The sequence below is a fragment of the Lepisosteus oculatus genome, chromosome 22 (assembly GCF_040954835.1).
Source record: "Lepisosteus oculatus isolate fLepOcu1 chromosome 22, fLepOcu1.hap2, whole genome shotgun sequence".
In the NCBI taxonomy this organism is placed as follows: Eukaryota; Metazoa; Chordata; class Actinopteri; order Semionotiformes; family Lepisosteidae; genus Lepisosteus; species Lepisosteus oculatus.
The window spans coordinates 9,041,488-9,064,201 of NC_090717.1; the positions used below are offsets into that span (position 1 = coordinate 9,041,488).

General features: G+C 35.4%; 1 protein-coding gene across 6 annotated transcripts in view; it reads right to left on the reverse strand.

The window, feature by feature from the left end:
* The window catches only part of glt1d1 (glycosyltransferase 1 domain containing 1), a 35,216-nt gene that overhangs the window by 6,852 nt on the left and 5,650 nt on the right, over positions 1 to 22,714 (reverse strand). For all 6 annotated transcript variants that reach the window (XM_015366438.2, XM_015366441.2, XM_015366436.2 and 3 more), the window contains 7 exons: positions 22,419 to 22,470; positions 20,071 to 20,107; positions 18,164 to 18,220; positions 7,364 to 7,462; positions 6,521 to 6,570; positions 1,216 to 1,259; positions 398 to 518 (listed from right to left, as the gene is read on the reverse strand). In XM_015366438.2, the coding sequence (XP_015221924.2) occupies positions 398 to 518; positions 1,216 to 1,259; positions 6,521 to 6,570; positions 7,364 to 7,462; positions 18,164 to 18,220; positions 20,071 to 20,107; positions 22,419 to 22,470 (460 nt within the window). The remainder of the gene's footprint in view (positions 1 to 397; positions 519 to 1,215; positions 1,260 to 6,520; positions 6,571 to 7,363; positions 7,463 to 18,163; positions 18,221 to 20,070; positions 20,108 to 22,418; positions 22,471 to 22,714) is intronic.

The following is a 22,714-nucleotide window of genomic DNA, read 5'->3' on the forward strand; positions in this document are numbered from 1 at the left end:
CTTCATAAGTACATTTCACAAAATAGATAAATACAGAAATAATAAAAAGGTACATTTAAAAACAAATCTGTTAGAAAAAACTAACAGTCCGCGTTGAGTATGGGGCAACATATACTGTAGGCTAAGATATATTGAAACAGAAGCTTGATCTCCAAGCTGTGGCAATTAAAGACAAGTATCTTTGTCTCTCGTTCTATTGTCACTGCTTGTTTCTTACTGATTCAAAAGCAAGTTCAGGCACCAGGTGCATCACTGACTGGAGCTGAGTTGAAAAATGCATGCAGAATTCTGGCAGAAATAAGATAGGGGATATCTATTTATGAAATCACAGACACAGAGAATGCTCTGATAACAGCTTTCCACTGAAGATTACAAAATTACTAAAGGGTTTATTTACTTCTAAAATGGCAGCTGACATCCCCTCAGAGACTGAACTGTTGACTACGGCAACTGATCTCCTCATTGCAGCATGCAGATCCTGCTGCCTTCTCTCTGCTGCCAGAAAGACCCCTTTTGCTCTGCAAAAGCAAAGTTAGAAGTTAAGGGCACTCATACTCATAGCAGACACACGGAGCAATATAAGAAGTAATATATGCTGATTCACTTCACAAAATGTTAGCGCCTGTTATGAATCCTACGGATTTATGCGAGTCTCTTGTTTATTTTAATCAATGATGATACAGTGTGAGGCTGGTGCACTAAGGGGTTTCAATTTCTCACACGGTGGTCACCTTCCGTTTAACTAAAAACAAAACAGCCTAACAACTCTTCAGTTATTTGATTTCAGAACATGTTTTCTTGTTTTACACCACTAGCAAGTTTTACTTTCATATTTAATTGTCTGAGTAAGTTACAATGCATTTCGTTCAATACTCTTATCATGAATGACTATGTGGTATGTGGTACTTACTGTATAGCTTTCTATTCCTGAAACGAGATTTCCAAAGCTCTGCCGTGACTCAGAGAGCAGGCGCAAACAAGCTGTTTTCTCTGCTGCTCTTTTTGTTATGCTGATAACATTGTACCACGAACCAATATACTGTACAATGAGAGTTGCTTGCTCTTGTGTATAAAGCAAACTTTTCAAATGAACAGTACCCTAACTTTAAATTCCTTTTCAGTAAGCAAAAAAGAGTGCTGCTAACTCTGACCAGAGCAACAAATTTTATCTAGAATACAGTACCGTCATAGATGATAAAAACTGAAATGATTTACCTTTTAACATTCACCTCCACTTCCTCTGTAAACAGGGGATCGATCTGAAACAAGATAAGGTCATTTTTAATAACATTTCAGCATATATCTGTATTGATCTATCTTGTTTGCAATATGGATGAATACAGGATGAATACACTTTTCTCTGCCCAGATGAGGTTTCTCGCAAGTATAAGATAATCCAATGAATACAACTTAGCCTTAGAGCTGAACTGATCAACGACTGAAAAGACCATTTTCCCTCTGTGCTCTCTTTTTAAAAAATCAGTGCTCTGTGTTTCACTGGACACAAAATCTGTCAATTTAGATTAGGACTCCTTGATGTAAAAGGGAAATCTTGAATCTCTGGCTGTTACAATGATCATTATTTTCTAAGTGAACTACCTTTTTCTTCATACAAGGGGTATGGATTATATTATGCATGGACATTTAGAATAGAATAAATATTGTAAAGACATGAGAAATTAAGTATCGGGTTTAAAGACTATTTGTATGTTACAGATCAGTATTTTTCAAGCTAGGATGCAATTATTCCTGATTCCCTGATTTATTCTTGTACCTCAGAATTTTAGGTGTTCTCTCATTAAGATTCTCTGCTTCTTTAGGTGCACCTAACAAGCAGATGTGCTTGGTTTCTTGAACCAGAAATGGAAGAGATCCAGTTTGGCTGGCCTGTCCGGCCCTGCTGGTTGTCTGCTTTGCTGGGGCTCTGGAACCTGGCTGGGTCTCCTGCCAACTCCGCAGCTGGAGGCACAGGTATGCTCCACTGATTAGGACTTAACAAGAACCCAGGACAATGGTTCAGAATGCGCACAAATGACATTCATTTAACATTTTACCAATTAATATTACACACCTTGTTGGATGTTATAGAGCATCACGTAATGATTCTAGAATGCTAATATGTATGCCCTGTTATCATTCTCATCTTTTCATTTTGGATTTTTAACATTACAATATTCCTCTATTTAAAACCGGTCTTGTAATCTAAGCCGTGTTAAAAGCGCAAAATATAGCCAAAGCCCTTTCAGATAGCTTCCTTTCTTCATCCATATCATGAATACTTTACTTACAAAATAAAAAAAGACACAGTAAGGTGCTAATTGACTTGTATAATATGTAGTCTCATTTACAACTTGCAGTATTCAAAGTCTCTATGTGAAACTAATAAGCAAATGCATGTGTTAATAGGTCTTGTGGTTGAAGTAGAAGTCATCCAGGGTAAGGCATAATATGAAACATTATTTTTCAACATGCTGTTGAATATGCCAATTAAAAGCCTGTGCTCCAATTACCAACCACCCTGCTTCCTGACACTTCATTTTCTTCAACCCAACATGGAGTGACAGGACAACTCTGATCCAATTACACTCCTAAGTGGAGTCAATCTTTGAGGTCATACTGCAGGAACAGCTGCTTTTATTACATTCCCTTCATGGATGGAAAAGGCATCAAGAGAAACAGAGGGCAGTGTGGGCTCATACTTGAAGAATGCCATCAGCTTGTTTGATTTTAATGAAATCCAGTGTTGGGTGTCTACAGCTGCACCTAAATACTTTGATCAAGCATCCTTTACAGAAAGGATGCAGGACCAATATTTACATGAATGCAAAAATATTTAGTACACTTTATGGAAAATAATGGAAAACTACTAGTTCTGATAAACCAGTAGGAAAATAAATCACAGAAATATCAGATTGACCTTTTTTCAAGAGCAATTCTGCTAGGAATTGTTTAAAATAGGTTCTGTCACTGACTAGGAAGTGGTAAAATGGTGTGTAAAACCTGAAGTCTGTTAAGATCATTTTCCAATGCTGACCAGCCGTAGAATCAAATTACTGAACCAACACCTGGGTTGTATTAGGTGTGTTGTCAGTATTTAGAATACCATGGTGCAGGACCTTGGTATGATCAACAAAATAAAAGATATGAGAATGGTTCTTAAATAATATGTACCGTACACCAAAGTATGAGACCGTGCTTATGCTAAGTTGTACTGATTTATAAAGGTGGAGATTCTTGATATTATTGATGGCAGAATCATAGATGAAATTGTTTCTTGTTTTACATATACTGCCTTGTGCAAGGCAACAGCATGATTACACTTGTGTGGACAGAACTGGCAATTGCTGATTGGTATGACCTTTGATTGGACAGTGCCATGAGTAGTGCTAGTATTAGCAGGTCCAGTATAAGCTATTATTGGTGATTAGACCAGGTTTCAATATGATCAATTGGATTCACTAGTCTCATTTTAAATAACCAAAAATTTAGTTAATCGTTTTATTAAATCAAAAGTGAGAAAAACAGATCAGGGTATTGAGATGGTTTACATAAGATCCAACATTTATGCACGGATGTATCAGACCAAAGATGTTTTTTTGGATGACTGACAATGTTGTTTCTAGTAATTGAAACTCTATGAACTCTATGAATTGGCTACATTACTCTGCTCTCCTCCCCACTGATAGCTGATGTGTGGTGAGTGTTCTGGTGCACTATGCCTGCCGTCGCATCATCCAGGTGGAGGCTGCACATTGGTGGTGGTGGAGGGGAGTCCCCATTACCTGTAAAGCGCTTTGAGTGGAGTGTCCAGAAAAGCGTTATATAAGTGTAAGCAATTATTATTATTATTATTATTATGATGATTATGATTATGATTATGATTATTAATTCTCGAGCGTCAAAAAAAGGAGACTAATATAAACACATGAAGACCTAGAATGAGGTTGTTGATGGAGACAAGGAAGAGTATTTGAATTGGTATTGCTGTACCATTCAGCATGAACTCAAAGACCACCACCACATTATAAAAGCAGGGCACGAGATTCTCCAGAAAAACAGAACAGAAGCAATGTGCTCATTCAGAGGGATATCTAAAAAATAAAATAAAAATGCAGAGATGATCAAACAGAACAAGCTCACGTGTCTAAGAACTTAAATTATTGTCTTTTTTTATGGGATCATTTACCATAATTTTATATTTGGATATATTTTATATTTCTAACAATTTTTTAAAAATCAGTGTGTAATATAAATTTAATTACTTTAATCTTTACCATCAGCCAGTACAATGCTATAGATCATGTTCCCTAAACATGCATTTCACAATGTTATTCTTTTAAAAAAGCCTCTTAAAGCCTGTCCTGTTGACAGATTTCAGAGATTGGGGTCATTTCCCAATCTGCTTAATTGCTGGAAGGGATTTACTTGCATTCACTGGCCCCTTGTACAGTGCTAGTAGAGTAATCTGGGCTAAAGACGCTTTATCGAGCTTTTGTTTGTTTGATTGTATTTATTTTTCCTGTTCAGATGAGAGTGATATCTAATTTATGCACTTATTATCTAAAAGCTTAGGAACTCTCACAGATACAAACAGGGAATTCAGAGTACAGGATATTGATTGATAAACCTGTCTGAAAGCCCTCAAATTCTCCCCCAAAGGAAACTAAGCAAATCAATGTTAAAGTAATGCATAGAAATGTAATTATGAAATGCAATAAATACATTTTCTTATTTCTGAATTATATTCACAGCAATAACTCTGAAGGAAATGTGTGTGTATTTGATATAGGAGTCACCAACTCTTTTAGATCCTACAGTATAAGATACCACTTCTCAATGGTGATACTAGGATTATGGGAAAAATCACAGCCTGTGCAAGTTGTTCAAAAATTCATAACTGAGTACTAGTCCTAAAAATGGTTGAAGAACTGTAAAATATTTTAAGAAAATATGTTTTGGATATGGAAAGTCTTTCAGGGTTTAACAGCTCAACATTTTTGACTTCACCACATGAAAAAACAAGATTTAGTAAAATAAAAGCTCTTAGTAATGAATCCTAGTTTACATCTGTTTTATGTATTCAAGGAGGTGTCATGTCTTTGGATTCGAGGGGAAACCAACTATTAAAGCAAAAGGCTTTTATGTCTCTAATCAATCTGTCAACATAATATCTAAATTAACCTCAAAGGCAGACAGAGGTGGTTTCTTTTATTGCAAATTCAGCAGTGGAAAAAAGAAGAAGGTATTAAAACTTTTTTTTTCATAAGTGGGGCAGACTATACACTATCTCTTCTAACTTCTGGAATTACTTTTCTTTAATCTCTGCTTTCCCAAATGTACGTAAAATCGTAAAATCATTGACATGCCAACCATTTATATTTTCTCAATGGCTGTCCTTTCACCACTGTTTCTTTATACATATTATAAACATATTAGTATACTCTGACTGATGCTGTTGTCAGAAAACCCTGTGCTGTCTGACTGTTTAATAGATGCTTGAGCTAAGTGGTGGCAGCAGCAGCAAGCTGAGCAGTCCTTCATCGAATGGATCTGTCCTTAGGTCTCTCTCTGACTTGCAAGTCCAGCGCTAAGAAGCACTTACTACAGCGGAATGTCACATTTCCCAGCACGCTTAATGTACAGTAACACAGCATACAGAAAATCTCATTAGCATTCTTGGGGTTTGCACCTAATTGTCATACTATTAACGCCCCTGGATCAAATCAGCAGCATCGTGTACAGCATGTTGGAATGGGAATCGCATAACCTAAATTAATTAAACAGATAGTGGGAAAAGCACATTGGGACCTCGAGTGCTCTTCTATGTACAAAGTGCTATTTATACAGTGCTCCCCCATTACAAAGAAACCAGTCATAGTGCATTATCAGTAATAACACAGTGAGGTCATGGCTCTCATTTCTCACATGATGCTAATTTGACCCAATCTCTTCGAATTAACTGCAGAAAATGCTGTTAAAATAAACTAGGTGGGATTCGCAAAAACTAAGACTTTAAGCACCTTAAATGGAGAGGCATTCCAACCTGTCACTAACTGTATATTTTCATTATTGTATCAACATGTTAATGTGTTTATTTTGAAGTCAGAACATCAGGCACTTACAAAGGCCTCAGGATTACATTGCATTTGATTTCTAAAAGCAAACCAAACACACAACTCGCATGTTATTAAACACGCACCTAACATTACTACTGTGTAGGAATTTTGATGGATTCTGTTACAGTTTATAAAATGTATTATAAGGATATAGTATTTAAATGAAAATGTGTAGAAGGTTGTTGTGGACACTGTACATATGAAAAACATAAAAGACAATACTCCCTATAATACACAAATAGTCCCCACAGCATAACGGGATAGCACTGTAAATGCAGTTTAGACAGTAAATCCCTTCAATTGTTTGCTTAATTCTATTAATATATTTAAGGGTTCAACCCCACCTTCCTGAAACAAAAAAACACAAACAAAATGTATTAAATCAGTGTATTCAAGCTCCTTACCTCTGGTCCAATGATTATGAGAATTACAGATGGATCTTCCTGGTGCCATTCTGAAACACAAAATAATCAACATAAGAATGATTTCTGCAACCATCTGAAGAGCTTAACAAGTTCTGGACTTTTTAGTATTTATAAAGAAATAAGAACATCGGTATGTGCATGGCAGGAAAATAAGGTTTGATCATCTCAGAATTAACTTAACATATGCATACATAAAGCAGCACTGCTGTAGCTAACTGTTCAGTTACCATACCATATCTAAAAATGTAGAAATTATGACATTCTGTTACTTTATCAATATATCCTTTTTGAGTTTATTTCTTTTTTATATTTATGCCTTATGTTGACAAAACACAATAAAATACTTATTGTATTTTCAGATTTCATGTCAATCTGATACTGTATGTTCATGTTGAATTGCTTATTTGAACCTGTTAAATATCCAACACATCTCTGATTTTAGATTTAGGAAACATAATCATTCATTTAAATATTTCTTTCCTCTTTATGCTAATGTAAAACAGTAGTTCCAAAGTCCTACATTCTCAGTCTGACTAAAAATTCAAACAGATTCAATTCACATCTAGTTTGAAGAGTAAAACCACTTAATAGAGAAACAGAAAATCTTATTAATAGCAAGTTATCACTTTACATTGTCCGTCTATTCTCTTCCATTTTCAGATACACTGAAAATTCAATTTAACAGGTTTTAATTCTGCCTTAAAAATGGTTTAAAAATGTAAATAAATGTTTTTAAATTTTAAGAATTACAGTTTCATTGAGTAATTTGTGAACATTATCATCAGAAGGCTAGTTAACAATAATTAATCTTTATGCTCATACCGGAAAATACATCTACTAGATACAAAGGATCCTTGACTCTTCTTAGGCCACAGACCAGCAGAAAAACATGCAGATCTTCTACATTCTCACAGTTTACCCCTGTAAACACATAAAACATATGCAATAACTGCCAAGAAGCAGTTGTAGTGATAAACATCTTTACATAATTACAAAGTTATGACAGTGGGATACTAAGTAGAACATCTGATGAGACTGTATGCTCCTATTGTTTTGACTGATCTATTAATTTACAGAAACAGAAGGAGAGATATTTGGAATGATTCCTCAGCAATAGCAATTTAATTCTTCTTTAAACAGGATGAGTCAGTAATGTATTATGATTGACTGAATGAACATTATTTTGTCTTGCTTGGGAATTTTTGAAAGCAACTTAATTTAACAGCAGAAGAAATTCCCTGCACTGGAGCACTTCTCAGTTATTAGCAGCTTTCACGCTGAATCTGCTGCTGGATAAACTGGCGCATACAACGTTTTCTGCCTGCTCTAGCCTTCTGCAGTTTAGAAACTTTGATGCTAGCACTAAGCACTGCAAACACAACTGCTACCAGGCCTTCTGTTGCCTTTAATGCACTTCTTGGGATTACAACCAGGCAAAGTACAGTTTTAAAGAAGGACCTTTTCATTAGCAGCCAGTCTACTTATGCACTGGAGTAGTACAGTACATAGCAGTTTTATAGTCAATGCATTCAACAGAGAAACATTAAAAACAATATATTTACCTCACACACAATTACACAAACATAACAATGTTAAGTAAAGTACTAATTTATGACTAAAAACATAGTCCCTCTACTTTATTTTATGCAGGTAAACTGAAATACCATAAAATATAAAGCAGAAATAAATACATAAAAATCAATATCACCAATAACAGCATGATTTAAAATATTGTCATGATAGTTTATTAAATATGCGGCATTGTACAGAGTGTTGAGCAAGCTGAGGAAAGTTGTCCTGTGTTGGATTTGCACTGGGAATGGTCGTTTAGATAACCTGGTTAGAGAGACTGAATATGCGGGTGCCTGGACAAAGAACAGCAAGGTTCAAAAGCTGTTGCTGGACTTGTGCCACAGCATACTGCATAAAAGAAAGACTTCACACTGATGTTATCCATGATTACAGGGAGGCCAGAAGATTATACTACTTATCTAGTGTTGCAGCCTCACTTGGATTAAATTGGAAAACTGTCAAATATGGTACAAGCAATAGAGCAAACCCTGAATAACACTGCCTGAACGGACTGCCTAAATCTGCATGCATGCCATTTTTGCATTGCATTACCATAGGGGTGCACACATCCATGTGCTAATGCTTAAAGGTTTTACAGTAAACCTATCAAAGCCTTATCTGCACTGTGCTCTCTTTGGAGCACTAGTCCCTTACAGCAAAGCTTAAAACATTGGCTCACAAGCTTAAAGCCATCTGCGACTCCACGAGGAAGGAAAGTACATGCTGGGTTAAAATCTATCTTAAACTACAATATAGAATCCACCTTATTTTGTTACATTATTGGAATATTTAAACTTGTTCTCATTAAGGAAAAGATTAATTAACAAACTCATTAAATTTCTAACTGGTTTGAATCTCATGTTAATGACGTTTGCAGTGCTATATCACTCAATTAATGCATTGTAACAGAAGATTCTATCTCCAGCTGCATTAAACCAGCAACTGTCTCTTCACTTGACTCTACCTCAAGTTAGCTCAGTCTATTAATTCGGCACTGTCAGTGGTCATACCCCAATTCAGACTTCTCAGTAAGTGTGATTCAGATTGTTTCCAAGAAAGCTGACAAGTCCTTAGCTAATTCCACATCTGCTCTGGCACATGACAAGCTTGACAATATAGCACATACTATAAAGCTTGAAGTGTACCTTAATGAAGAAATCTGTATCATTTTTCAGCCTTCAGCCTATTTGCTATTTATGCCAATAAAAAATCTTACATGTCTTTAAACACATCATTGTTCAATGTTCTTAAACATTAATTGTCAGAAAAAGTAAATATTTTTTTAATCTGTTTATCAGATCAGGCACTTGAGAAAAGAAAAGTCATTACGATAGGGAAACTGATGAAAAGGTTCACACAAAGGCAGGAAAACAAAGCCCTAAAAGAACAATTTAAAATATAAATAACAGGAGATGATCATATTAACAAGTGCAAGTACCAGGCAGAAATTATTTAACCACACAGTGAAAAGTGCCCTCAGATCCAAAGAGGAACATGTTCAGGTGACTCTGCAAATTGTTCCAATCATTAGCAGAGGCAAATTGAAATGACGTGCAGTACTTGCTTGTGGAAGAGTCAATTTAACACAAGTGCTACATCTTAAATTGCAACATGGCACAGAGAACTGTAACAAAAAATGCAGACAGGAGGGTGTTTTTCTAAATGACGTTTTATAAATAACCTTAAACCAGTGAAGCTATTAAATGGTGTTAAAAAAGTCAATTAATTACAAAAAGTTAATAAAAAGCAGGTATCCAAATAACAGTAATTAAAATAGCTTAGTTAAAGCTGAGTGTAGTATAACTGAAATAATAATCAGTTTATAATTATTTTTAATTAGCAATTAGCAACAATACACCTTTCACCCAAACATTGTTCTCCAACTTCTCCTTTCACAGACAGATACCCAACAGTGTTTCCCTGTTATAAACATGACTTGATATTACACAAACGGAACACTGTTAAGCTTAATACTAATTTTTGACTAAAAACATAGTCCCTCTACTTTATTTAATGCAGGTAAACTGAAATACAGTTTGATATAATGGGGAATCAATGATAAAATGGTAAACCTCCCACTTCACTCTTAATGCAATTTGACTTAAACCTACCAAGTAAAGACATGACTTCCAAGTTCTGAGACATGACTGACAGAAGAAACTGGAAATCCCCAGTTAAAATTAAAAGCATAGTAGGCATTAAAACATGACACTCTTAACAGCATGCTTAGAAGACACTTTGCAGTGTCAAGCCATTCTGTTAATTCTAAAACATTTTCGGGCTATGGTACAAAAATATACATTTACTGATAGTAATTTATATAGCACATATCATTACAGTGAATCTCAATTTGCTTCACATAAAAGAGCTAAAAGATAAGTGAGGGAACTTAAATTACTTAGAAGGAACAGGATAGTCACCCATAGCATGTAATTTGATTCAGGAGACCTACAGCAGATTAAATTGACCTGATCTTAAAGACCAGGGTGAAGTTTGAAAAGTTGAAGGTCAGTGAGGTAAATGGGACCTCGGCCTTTTAGAGCCTTACAAACAAGAAGAAACACTTTAAAATGCATTCTCTGGTGGATAGGGAGTCAGTGGAGCTATGCTAGAATACAGTATATACTCCAAAGAGGTGTAAATACACTTTAAAAAATCCTTAATTTTTTTAGACCCATCCACACGTTATCCCAGTCTGGTGTAATATTGTGAGATCAGGAAGAAATTGAAAAAGCATTTACTGTAAGTGATGAAGCAGATGTTAAAGCAACATAGGGTAGCTGTGGCAGTTTAAGAAGAGGCATTAGGTGGATTTCTTATAAAGGGCAAATACAATCTACACATGAAGAAGTTTCAGAATCATTTGTATAACATTGTTTTAAAGTAGTGCTGTAAGATACTTGCAAATGGAAAAAGAGTTAATTATTAATTGTTCCTGGATGAATTTGCTTCACTTTATAACACTAACATTCCCACAAGCATTTTAAATGATCTTTGTGATGTTATGGAAAATTATGGTATAAATAGTCTTATACTGTTTTGGATATCTACACATGTTTAGTGCACAACATACTGTTTTAAAACTCTGCGGCTTTAACCTTATGGGATTGTATTGATTTGCTAAACTATTCAAAATGTGAGTGTTTATCAATTTGAATATCTTCATAATCTTTTAAAATTAAGAACACAGCTGAGACAAAAGACTTGAAAATTAAGTATTTTCAGAAAATGGGAGTGTTGAAACACCACACCTAGAAACCCTTTGAAACAAAGACCCGTCCAAGCCATTGTGACTAAATTACATAATAATAATAATAATAATAATAATAATAATAATAATAATAATAATAATAATAATAATAATAATAAACTTTATTTTATATAGCGCCTTTAAAGGTGGCTTCTCAAAGCGCTTTACAGGATGACAATAAACAATAAATAAGAAGACTACAACAATAAATAAGAAAATTTCACAAGATAGGACACAATAATTACAACAATACAACAATAATAATAGAGGAGACCGTGGAAGATGGTATTAAGAAGAGCAGAGGGGTGAAGAATGGAACCAGTTAAGTAAAGGATCCAGCCACATGTTTGGATCCAGCCTGAACTTCATGATAAGTACAAGAAAATGGTGTACAGCTATAGTCAGTTATCACCTGTCACTGAGAGGATCTCCAACCTGTAGTGGAGGTGAGAAAGCAATCAGTCACAGTCACAGCAATCAGTCACAGTCCACTGTCCCCACCTGCTTAAAAAAACCCCACTATTGTTCCACTCCCCAAAAAGGCAAAAGTGATTTGCCTGAACGATTACCACCCAGTAGCACTAACATCTGTGGTGAAGAAATGCCTGGAGAAGCTGGCACAACGCTTTGGCTTTCTTCAGGTTTGCACCTGAAGAATGCTTCGCAGCCAAAAGGTTATGTTTTCTCTCTTCTCTTTTCAGCATTGAATAAACCTGTTACGTATGCATGATAAAACACACTTGAAGTGAAAGATTTATGTATCTCAGTAATTCAAAATCCTACAATGACCACAGGATAAATGAAAAATAGGGATGGTAGAAACAGAAAATTGTAGAGCAGACCAACAACCCTTACCCTTACCCCCTACTTGGCAACACATTCCTAATTCTTAGATTGCAGCAACTATTTTGGATGGCCCTATCAGATCCCTTATAAATATGGACCCCAAGATACCACCACAATGAAAGGCAGTTATCATTGAATGTGATAAATATTATGTAAGTGCAATTAGGTGCACTAATGATAAATATAAAAGACAGCACAAGTTAATCCAAGATATGAAATAAATACATTTGAACTGATGCATACCTTTGGCATACTAGGTTTAGTCAGTAAGTAGCTTACTTGTGAGACCTACCTTTATAGTTCACACTATATATGAACATGTACATGTAAACCAGTCTTGAAACTACAAAACTATATAATGAAACTATAATTCTGATGTCAACTAGAGCAGACAAAAACCCATTATTGGATTAAGCCAACATTACAGTACATAAAGTAAAATGGTATCCCAGGAGATTCAATTACAATGCAGTAATTAGGACAATGCTGCTGTTTCAGATGTTTCAGACTGCACACATGGAAAACCTTGTTTCATAATAGTCATTATTTTATATAGAATGTCTATGACATATCATCTCAAGGCACTTTACAATAAAACAAGACAGAGGCAAAAACTATGGACATACTCATACATGAATACAGTAAATTAAACAATGGCAGTTAGTGTATAAAAGTGAGTTTTACACAGGATTTGTAAGTGTTTAGTGATTTGCAAAATCCACTATGGGCTTGGAGATCCAACCACAGCCTTGGCACAATAGAAGGCAGTAGTCAAATTACTGTAAGTTGAAAACAGACCTCTATGTGGCATACTGTATATAGAGAACTGTTTTCTCTAGTTTAAAGTTAAAAATGTATGGCTTTTTTTTCCTTTTTTCCCAATTTTTCTACTTTTTTACATCACCTACCAGATAGATTTCCAAACAAATCGCTGTGTCTTCATTAAAAGAAAACATTTTTGGTGCTGCCAGGTATTTCCTGTCGTGAACTGACATTTTTCATGTGCGCTATCAAAGCTGGGTAATCACTTCACTTTACTTTGTATTTTGTGATACATCTGAATACACAGTTTATTTTAGAAAAAATCTCTATTTTCCTTTCACGTTTGAATATGTCAAGACCATAAAGTGCCTCCCTGCTAAGTGTAAAGGCAGATGCAGACAAACAGAATGCAACTCTAAAACAAGCAATGTGAATTTCTTACTCTCAATGCTTTGTGCTCTTCTAAACCAGCTATCCTGCATCAATGTATCGTGTGTCTTGTTACTCATTACATTTAAATCCATAAAACAAAATTACTTTATCGAATAATGGCCATATGAGGGCACATACAGTATGTACAAAATTGAAAACCCATTTGCCTGTTCATTTAAATGTTAAATGTTTTTTATTTATAGAAGAATGCTGTAATTGAAAAAAATGTCATAATGAATTCCCCTTACAGCAATAAGTACAGTAGATGCACAGTATTAGTTTCAGTATCTCTTTGGTAAAAACAAAAACTGAATTGCAAAAGATTTTAAATAAAACTGTGATTCAGTTAGATAAATGATCTTTTTTATTCATTTTTTAAATCTACCAAGAAAAAAGAAAACTGTATAAAGTTTTCTTTTTAGTTACTGTATAAAGTATAAAGTCACAAGGCTGTCAAAAGAAAGACATCTGGATAAAATGGCCTCTCTGGAAACTTTGAAGTGATTTTTGTCTGTTAATCCAGACGAATTTGCTTTGAATGTCTCCTGTCCTCTGCACTGCAAACCTTGTACTTGTTCTTTTGCCTTTGATCTGAAGCAATACTACCAATACGCTTTCTGCCCCCCTAAATCTTTATGGTCCAGCTGGCAGACTTTATTCCTGAAATGCTGTAGAATCGCGGAGATAAAGTATGAGCAGCAGATCAAGTCAGACAACACTAGGTCCTAGATGGTCTGTTTAAACACAACCAGTCATTGTAATATCATCTAACTTTTCCTGAGTCTGGAAACCACAGAACACTTAAGGAAAACTAAGAACAATGGAATTAGCCTGATTAGGAAATACAGGTAGCTGTAGTCCTCTCTTGACCCTGCTATCATATGGCTTACCACTTGTGCCTGAGAGCCTAAATGTGATCATCAGCAATAAACATACTGTATTTAGCTACATTCTTCCACAGATCAACAAATGAAATGCCAGGGACCGATACACATGTAGTGCACAAAGAACACATCAGGAAAACAAAATACACCAGAGCTCATACACCTCTAGTACATCTCTAATTGTATATTGTATGCTTTGTTAAAAGTAGTATCTCAGATTCTCAGAAAGTTCTACCTGAAAGGCGACATACAGGCTATTATGAAGCTAAAGGTCAAAGGTGATCAGAACTATTGTATATGTCTTCATTCCAAAAGAGATAGGAAAGAGATTCAGTATGTAATGCACTCTCGATAACTATAGCATACAAGTATCTATTCCCGTATTTGATACACATACTGCTTTAATACTACAAAAGCAGCCGATGCGGGTAACTTGTTCTAGCCTTGCAAAGCCAGTAATCTGTTATTATCTGGGAACAGAAGAAAAATTCATTCAATTCTCCTGTTGGCATGGAGAAAGATTAAAAAAAATACACAATACATGTGTTCTTTCTTGCTGAAAATGATTTTACAGTGGAGGCGACCCTGAAACAATCATTTCAAAATCTCACAATAGCAACAAATGAAACACAGACCTTTAAAAAAAATGCTACTGAGACAAGGTCATTTCCACCTGAGTTCTCACAAGGTGAAGCTGTACCATGTTTGTCCAAACCAGAACAGATGAATCAGACAGCTCTTGGTGCAGAAGATATATTTGAAATATTTGAGTATTTTTATGTATTTGATAAAAATGTTGTAAAATCCATAACACAACATCCATAAGTTCTTACAGCACAACAGAGAATGATAAAGGAAAAACTGTTGATGAAATCAGGGGAAGGAAAGTAAATAATATAGGCAGGGAGGATTCAGTAGCATTTAATTACATCTTCATCTTTTTAATTTCATTGTTGTAATCCACCAGCATGCTTAATTGCAATGTCAGTAATTAACATGGCTCTACTATATTTGGAATTTTCTTTTGTACAGTAGTGTAAAGATTCCTGAGAAATAAATAACACATATTGGTTACTTCTGAAACTGTTTTTCACTTCTGGGCAACCAGAAATTACTTTTCCGAATGATAACACAGCAACACATCTCGGGACCATTTTCACATGAAACCTTTGCAAGCCAGGTTTTAATCACAGCCACTAACACCGTGGTATCTCAAAGAAACAAGCCATTTCAGTGGAGGAATATACCACTACACACGTGACGCCACTATGAAATCCACTCAAGTGACTACTGAAGAGTGCTCCTGGTAGACAGGCCCTTGCTGTGTAAAATCCCTGCAGCCTGACTTGAGGTTCTGTAATCTCCCTGCCTGCTTGCAGTGTCAGGGAGTGAGTGACTGCATTCTGTATTGACTGGTGCCTTTTAGATGCAATCTGAACTTCCCTGGTCTGACACTTGTCTCCTGCTACCTCCCTAGGGCACTTGTAAGACACACACACAGTGGCCTTTGATGAAACCATAGCATTTGTTGTTCTCAATTCCAATAGGTTCAGTCACATTTCACATATAGATCAAGCATTTAACAACCAGCTGCTTGTGCTACCAAAACCAGAGACTGGGTGAATCAAATGGCATGCCTCCTGTGTTTAACTTCCTATGAACCAGTCTACTTAGAAGATGTTTACAGTTCAATAGCTTCTGAGGGTAAGTCATATTTCTCGTATTCCACATATGTAGACAATTTTAATACGTAAAGAAAATTAATCATTTTTTTTAGATATTCAGCTTCACATATGCACAGAATTTCTATAAGCACATACATAAATCTACATACATGCACAATGTTCACTGAAAATTTCCCAGACTCTGATAATAACCAATATTAAGTCATATTTCATATAAAATATTTTTGTAAAAAGACTAATACATTTTAATGTGCACAAAATTGTTCTTTTTTTGTGAAAAAGTTCAGCTTCACATTCGCATTAAACTTCTCTGAGCATGTAAATAAATCTATATATATACAGTACCATGTTTCACAGGAAAAGCCCCAAGGTAGAGGAAGGACTGAAATAAAGCTAAGAGGTATCCTTAAAACATACAGTACTGTATGTACTGTAGGATCTACAAAACAAAAATGCTTTCCAATGACTATCTTTGTATGCTTGCTCTCATCCATATATCACACTAAACAAATAAAGGAAGAACATGACTGGCAGGAGCTGGAAACTGATGAAACTCCATGGGTGAACTTCATTCAACATTGTGCTCAAGCACAATAAATCTATTGCACAGGACAAAAAAAAATTATAATAATGATTCAAGATGAGTGAAGAACATGGTTCATCAGTGTTCGACAGAAAGCTGTTTCAGACCCTTATTCAAAGCAAGGTACAGCAGAATTACAGTTGTGCATAGAGGTTAATAAGATAGCCAGACTGCTAATGAAAAATCAAATTGGTAGAAGTCACAAGAGAATCAAACAGAATGACATTTACGGCGAACAACTATTTCTACAGCACAAAAAGACAAGCTGCAACAGGAGTGGAAAAACAAAACTCCTTTTAATATGAAAGGTGTTGATTCTCTATTTTCTCTCTGTGGCTTTGTCTGAGAGATATAAATTAGATAGCACCCTATACCAGCAGCCTAATGATGGAGTAAAGACTCAGGTTCCAATGAAGATCATGACTAGAAGAAAAAAAGCCCGAATGGGAAGCCAAATACAAAAGACAGTTTATTAAAGAAAGAAATTGGCAATGTATAATTTTCTGCCAATTTGCACCTTGTAATTTAGACAGGCTCAGGTGTCAGAGGGTACTTGTTTATTTCCGTTTTCTACGCTGTATGAATAATTTCACACCTTTAGATTAGCACAGACTACAATAAAAAACGACTTTAATGGATCTCTAGAAAAAACATTTCTTAAATAGCACGTCTTCCCTATTATAAACCCTTTCCCATGTATATTTTATCATGAAATGTCTGGCCACAGGCGGCAATCAGCATTATTCATGCAGGTTAGGGGAAAATGACAAATGGCTGTACTTTGGAGAGTTATTAATCGGAGGTGCACAGCACTTGTGTGGTGTGATATATTGGGGATGAAAATTGCCTCACAGTGTTCAATTTAAAATCAAGGCTGCAGAGGTTTTGAATAATGACATACATTTACTGATGTGGTAGTACTGCATGTTGTGCCTCTTCGCCTTGCAGCTGGGATGAGGATGGGAAGAGAGCTGCTGTGATTTGGTAGATTAATGCACAGACAGATTTCCTTTTCTAAAGGAAAGTGGGCAGGCATTTATCTTGAAAAGAAATTGAAATAAAAAGTAAAAAAGTGACACGCAATGAATAATCCTCTTATGCACAGACAAGTTACATAGCTTATTCATGAGTAACCCTACAGGTATTTTGACAAGAAGGACCCCTAGATTATTTTGCACTTTTGCTACTTGCGGCACACAATTTTGCGTTTAAACACATTCTGGAAATGGAGTTCTAAGAATCAAGGCAATGATATAACATTCATGAACTGCCATTTCCATACCAGATAAAATGCTGCGCATGTCTTTAGATACAGAAAGCACTGCTTAACCTTTGACATCCTATTTTATGTGGATGAAACACAGTAATTTCCTTTCTAGGGACCTAGGCAGATCAGATGTGGATTTTAGTGATACAGTATGTGTATATAATTTTTAAGTCGCGTTAACTTTCTTCATATGCTTCTTATATTAGATATTTGATGGCCACACATTTGCACATTAAAAATAAAGACAAGTTTCAACGAATATTATTTGACTATGATCTTGCACGGGTAGCACTAATGAGAATAAAAGAAAGGTGAAGAAAACAGAAAAGTAAAAGATGTACCTGTGCTTCTCAGAAAGCCATCCCAATTAAAGTTTTCAGTAGCTTTGGTTTCGATCCCTATAACACGAAAAAAAGCCAAGAATGTAATTATATACCCTACTAAAATTTTATTTTATTTATAGTAGTTAATTTTATAGCAATATTCTATTGAAAGCAATGGGGAAAAACAATATCAGCAAATAGGTATTAAAATCTACCAGCGCATGTACACTCTAAAAATCAGTACCCAGAACACTGCTGGAGTAAAATCGACAATACTTAGTGGTAGTAATTTTTACAAGTACTGAAATAAATCAGTGTTATTATATGGTGTTGAGCATTCCTAAATAATACATCCTTATAACATCCTCACATCTATTTAGCATTGTTTTTAAAGGCATTTGAACATGCAGCCTGTCAAAATATATGCAGCTCTATGGCAGTATTGAAAGTCAAGTGATACAGAAACAAGCAAAATAACAAAAAATAAAATAATAACAAATTGCTACATTTTCCCAAATCACAGACACATGTTGGACTTCATACTGTTCCAATTTCATATATTTACACTATATAAAAATGAGATCAGACTGGTAAAATCTGACACCTTCTTCTTGCAAAGATGTAAAACTGCAGGTCAGATACACTGCCTTCTGCTACAAATGGGAATTGTGCATAAAATTATCATTTGGTGACATTTCTAAACCCCACTAAAGGTCACCCTGTTTATCTTCTGCTACACTTGACTTTTAACACAAGCACCCAGCTTTTTTTTTTGCCGTCCCCATGCAACACCAAGCCTGCATGATGCTGAAAACAGCTACCTATGTAGAGCAACTGGGTAACTCTTTCATTCATTTGCACAGCAGATTTGCCTAATATAGCTCTGTATTATCCAAAAGCCACAGACAGGCATACAAATTGAAACTGTCATCTAAAACAGTCCAAGAAAAAAATTATTTAACAGTGTTAATATTAGCCCCTAATTCTTAACGGACCATGGCCGTGAGTTGGAAAAACGAACATATTTTAAAATATCTTTATTAGGTGTTCTATAAATAACAGTTAAATGATAAGGGTTTTTGGTACTCTTAGATATACTCCCCTTACACCTCCTTAGAAAACGAATAAAGAGGCATCTAGATGATATCCAAACAATAGCTTGTAACAGTGGACTTGAGTCTGTTATCGGCCAATTGGGAGGTTTGACAGACAGACTGCATCCACAGGTGCTGTCTCTTGTTTCTGAAAAAGTTTCTATTTCCGTTGGTCCTGGCTCTGTATATCTGTATTCCTGTCCTCATGCATTGTGATGCACACAAAGTCCACCCACCTCTGTTCTACTTCTGTCTGTTTTCTCGCTGGGAGATTTCCATCCGAATGTTTCAACCAAATTCTAGCACAGGAACTTATACTGTGTGACTGACAGTTGCCAGATATCAATTGTCAAAAGAATCCTACTCACCACTGCTGTGTTATTTAAATAGATCACATCACATGTTTTTTTGCACCTTGTAGTGACCACTACATCTGAGCAAAATCCAACTGTCTTATAACACAGTCATGCCACAGAAGAAACCTTTGGATTCTGAGCATGATTATAAAAGAGATCCAAGTTTAAACTGGGTGTCACAAACTTGAGAGGATGACAGCAACATGTAATCTGTAACAAAACAACACTGCATACAGAGGAAGATTTCAAACTACATTCCTGGACAGACTGCTTGACATATTTGAGTTATCTGATGAGGGTGTGACAACAAAAAAGTGACAGCAATCCTCCTTTGACACATGTAAGAATACACTAGCTCATGCAGAAATTGCAAACAACACAAAATGCACCCACATGCAATACAAGTACACACCCAAGCAAATGCAACTATAGCTAGTTGTGAACAGCAAGCATACACTGGTGCTGAAGGGCTTACCTTGGGGCTGGACACAGATTTTAATGCCTTGGGATGGCTTTAAGAATGAAACATCAATTAGGCCTAAAACTGCAAATGATTTATTACCAATTCATATTTTAGTATGTCCATACAAATTACAGTTATCTTCTGAATGGAGTGTTGCAAATTGTGATGTTTCATGACAGACCTTTCTGACACTTCTGTCTAAGAATTCATTAAAGATCACAGTAACAGGGACATTCATTTTTTCATCCACATTAATCAAACAACTTAAACCAAACCACGACCTAGATAAAATCTGGGCCAATTTGTTTTCTTCATTTCTTTTACATTAAATTATATTTACTTAGCAAGAAATGTAAATGAGTTACAGTTAGTAAATCCAAGAATTTAGTGAAATTGTCGACAATCACAATGTGCTCTTTGGCACAGAAGATCTTTGTCATTTTGTATAACCTGAGACTAGAGATCTGGTGTCTTGGATTTAATAATGTGACTTTAGAAACTATTCTTGGTATGGGGGATTCTAATAACATAAGGGAGGAAATGGGCTTTCAATTTTTGACAATTGTCCATAATATTTTCTCAGCTGGAAGAAATAAAGGCAACAGCAACAACTGGTCAAAAGCAAACACAATTATGACCAAATTAAATTAGGCTTGACCAGAAAATGCTCCCAAATACATAGTTCTCAGAAGCACAGCAGTATGTTTTGGACTCTGCAGTAAAGTAGAAATCACTATGATAATTCTAAATTATTCCAAGATAATGAAAAGGAAATTGCGTGAATCTTATCAAGCTATGTTCAGATCAGCTTCCATAGATCGAAGCATTTACTTTCCATCTCAATAAACACAGTACCCAGGGTATATTCCAGAGAACTGTTTTATTCATGATTATGTGCTGCCAAAACTAAATGACAGAGATAAGGGTGCCAGTTAAAGTCAATTTGCCACCCTGGGGGAGGAATGCAAACTAAAAATACACTGTAATATACTTTATTGCAGGATGACTATAAATTGAGCTGGATATTTTTTTGTTGTGGTCATTTTGTTAAATCTAAAGCTTTTTTTCTGAGGCATGAGCCGTAACCATACTGATTCACGGCAGACAGCATCTGCCATTTTGTTTTCAATGGAAATGTTTTATCTTTTATGATCAATCTTTAAACTCTTGTGACCCCTCAGCTTTAAACAACTGTACATGCTATACAGTATCATCATGCCTCCCAGTAATTCCCTGAATCTCATTTGCCTGATTCAATACTTCAATACCAGTTCTTACAGGACTTTTGAACAAGTGTTTCTTTTTCTTTAATCAAAACACATTTGTTGCACCAAAAACAAAATACTTTCACTTTCAGATTTGCAGAGCTTTCTTCAGTTTCTATAATGGAATAATAGTTGCATGGATCTAAAAAATGTAGCACATTTTGTAGCACATTTACCTAATGGTGTACTACATTAAACTACCATTTTTAAATTTCAGATACATTTTTTTTACATTTTCATTGGTAATTGTTTCTAGTTTTTTATCCCCATTTGGAATCACCACTTTGTAATCAACTTGTTTTTTTGTTAAGGTGCTTGTAGCAGCATGGGAGAAATAAGGATGTTTTCTTCTGAAACACACAGCATATACAGCCCAGTGAGCACCATCTGATTGAGTGATGCAGCTCAAAATGAAAACACTGCAATCTCACAGGTGCCCTACTAGTCCCCCAGGTCTCATGTCCTGCTGTTTGGAGATTATCAGTTATAGTCAGCTGATGACATGACCTATTGATAAAAGGACTCTGCTTGCTCCATGTGAGTGCCTTTTTTTAAAGGCTGAGCAAATTAATTTCATTCAAGGCGGACCATTTTTTTATCCAAATATACAATATATATAATATATAATATACAAATACAAATATGGTCAGCAGTAACTAAGATCTAATCAGGAAATGCCTGTGTTACACTGAAATGTTGGCCATTTTGTCAGCACAAACTGTACTTGTCTTAAGCTAATTCTGGTTACGTCCTTCAGAGCTGACTCAGAGCAGATAAGAGTGTACTGCTTATGTGCAATCAGAGTGAAAGATGAGCCCTCCAAGATGCTAAAATCTGGAAGATGTATGTAGAGTATGCGTTTATAAAATTGTTGTAACTGGAGAAATTAGGGTAAAGTACCTCGTTCAAAGACACCAAGGATGTGTCTCATATCCACGTCACTAACTAATGTACCATATTGCCTCCTTCCTACTCAAATGTAAATCACCCCAAATGGTTTAGTTCAGAAAACGTTTTTCCCTTCCTACTTCTGTCCAATATTTAAAATGCTCTGAATATGATCCAAGAATTGTAATCTGAAAAAAACAATCATACCCAGTACGTTTCTGCCTCTTCTTTCAGTTTTTCTGTGAACGCAACAGCAAACCTGTTAAAAAAAAGGCCAGAAGTATAATGTTGAACCTGATGATTCTTTCCTAAAAATCAGCAATAAGCACGGACTGATTACAAGATTCTTGGAATTACAATTTATGAATTGGTTAAAGATAGAAACATTTCCTAGATTTGCCTCTGGCACAGTGATTTTGGAAACGTAACAATGCATAGTTGATGATTTAAGTTAAAGACGCTATACTTCTACTTATTCAGCAAAGGGCAAGTGGTCATGTTTT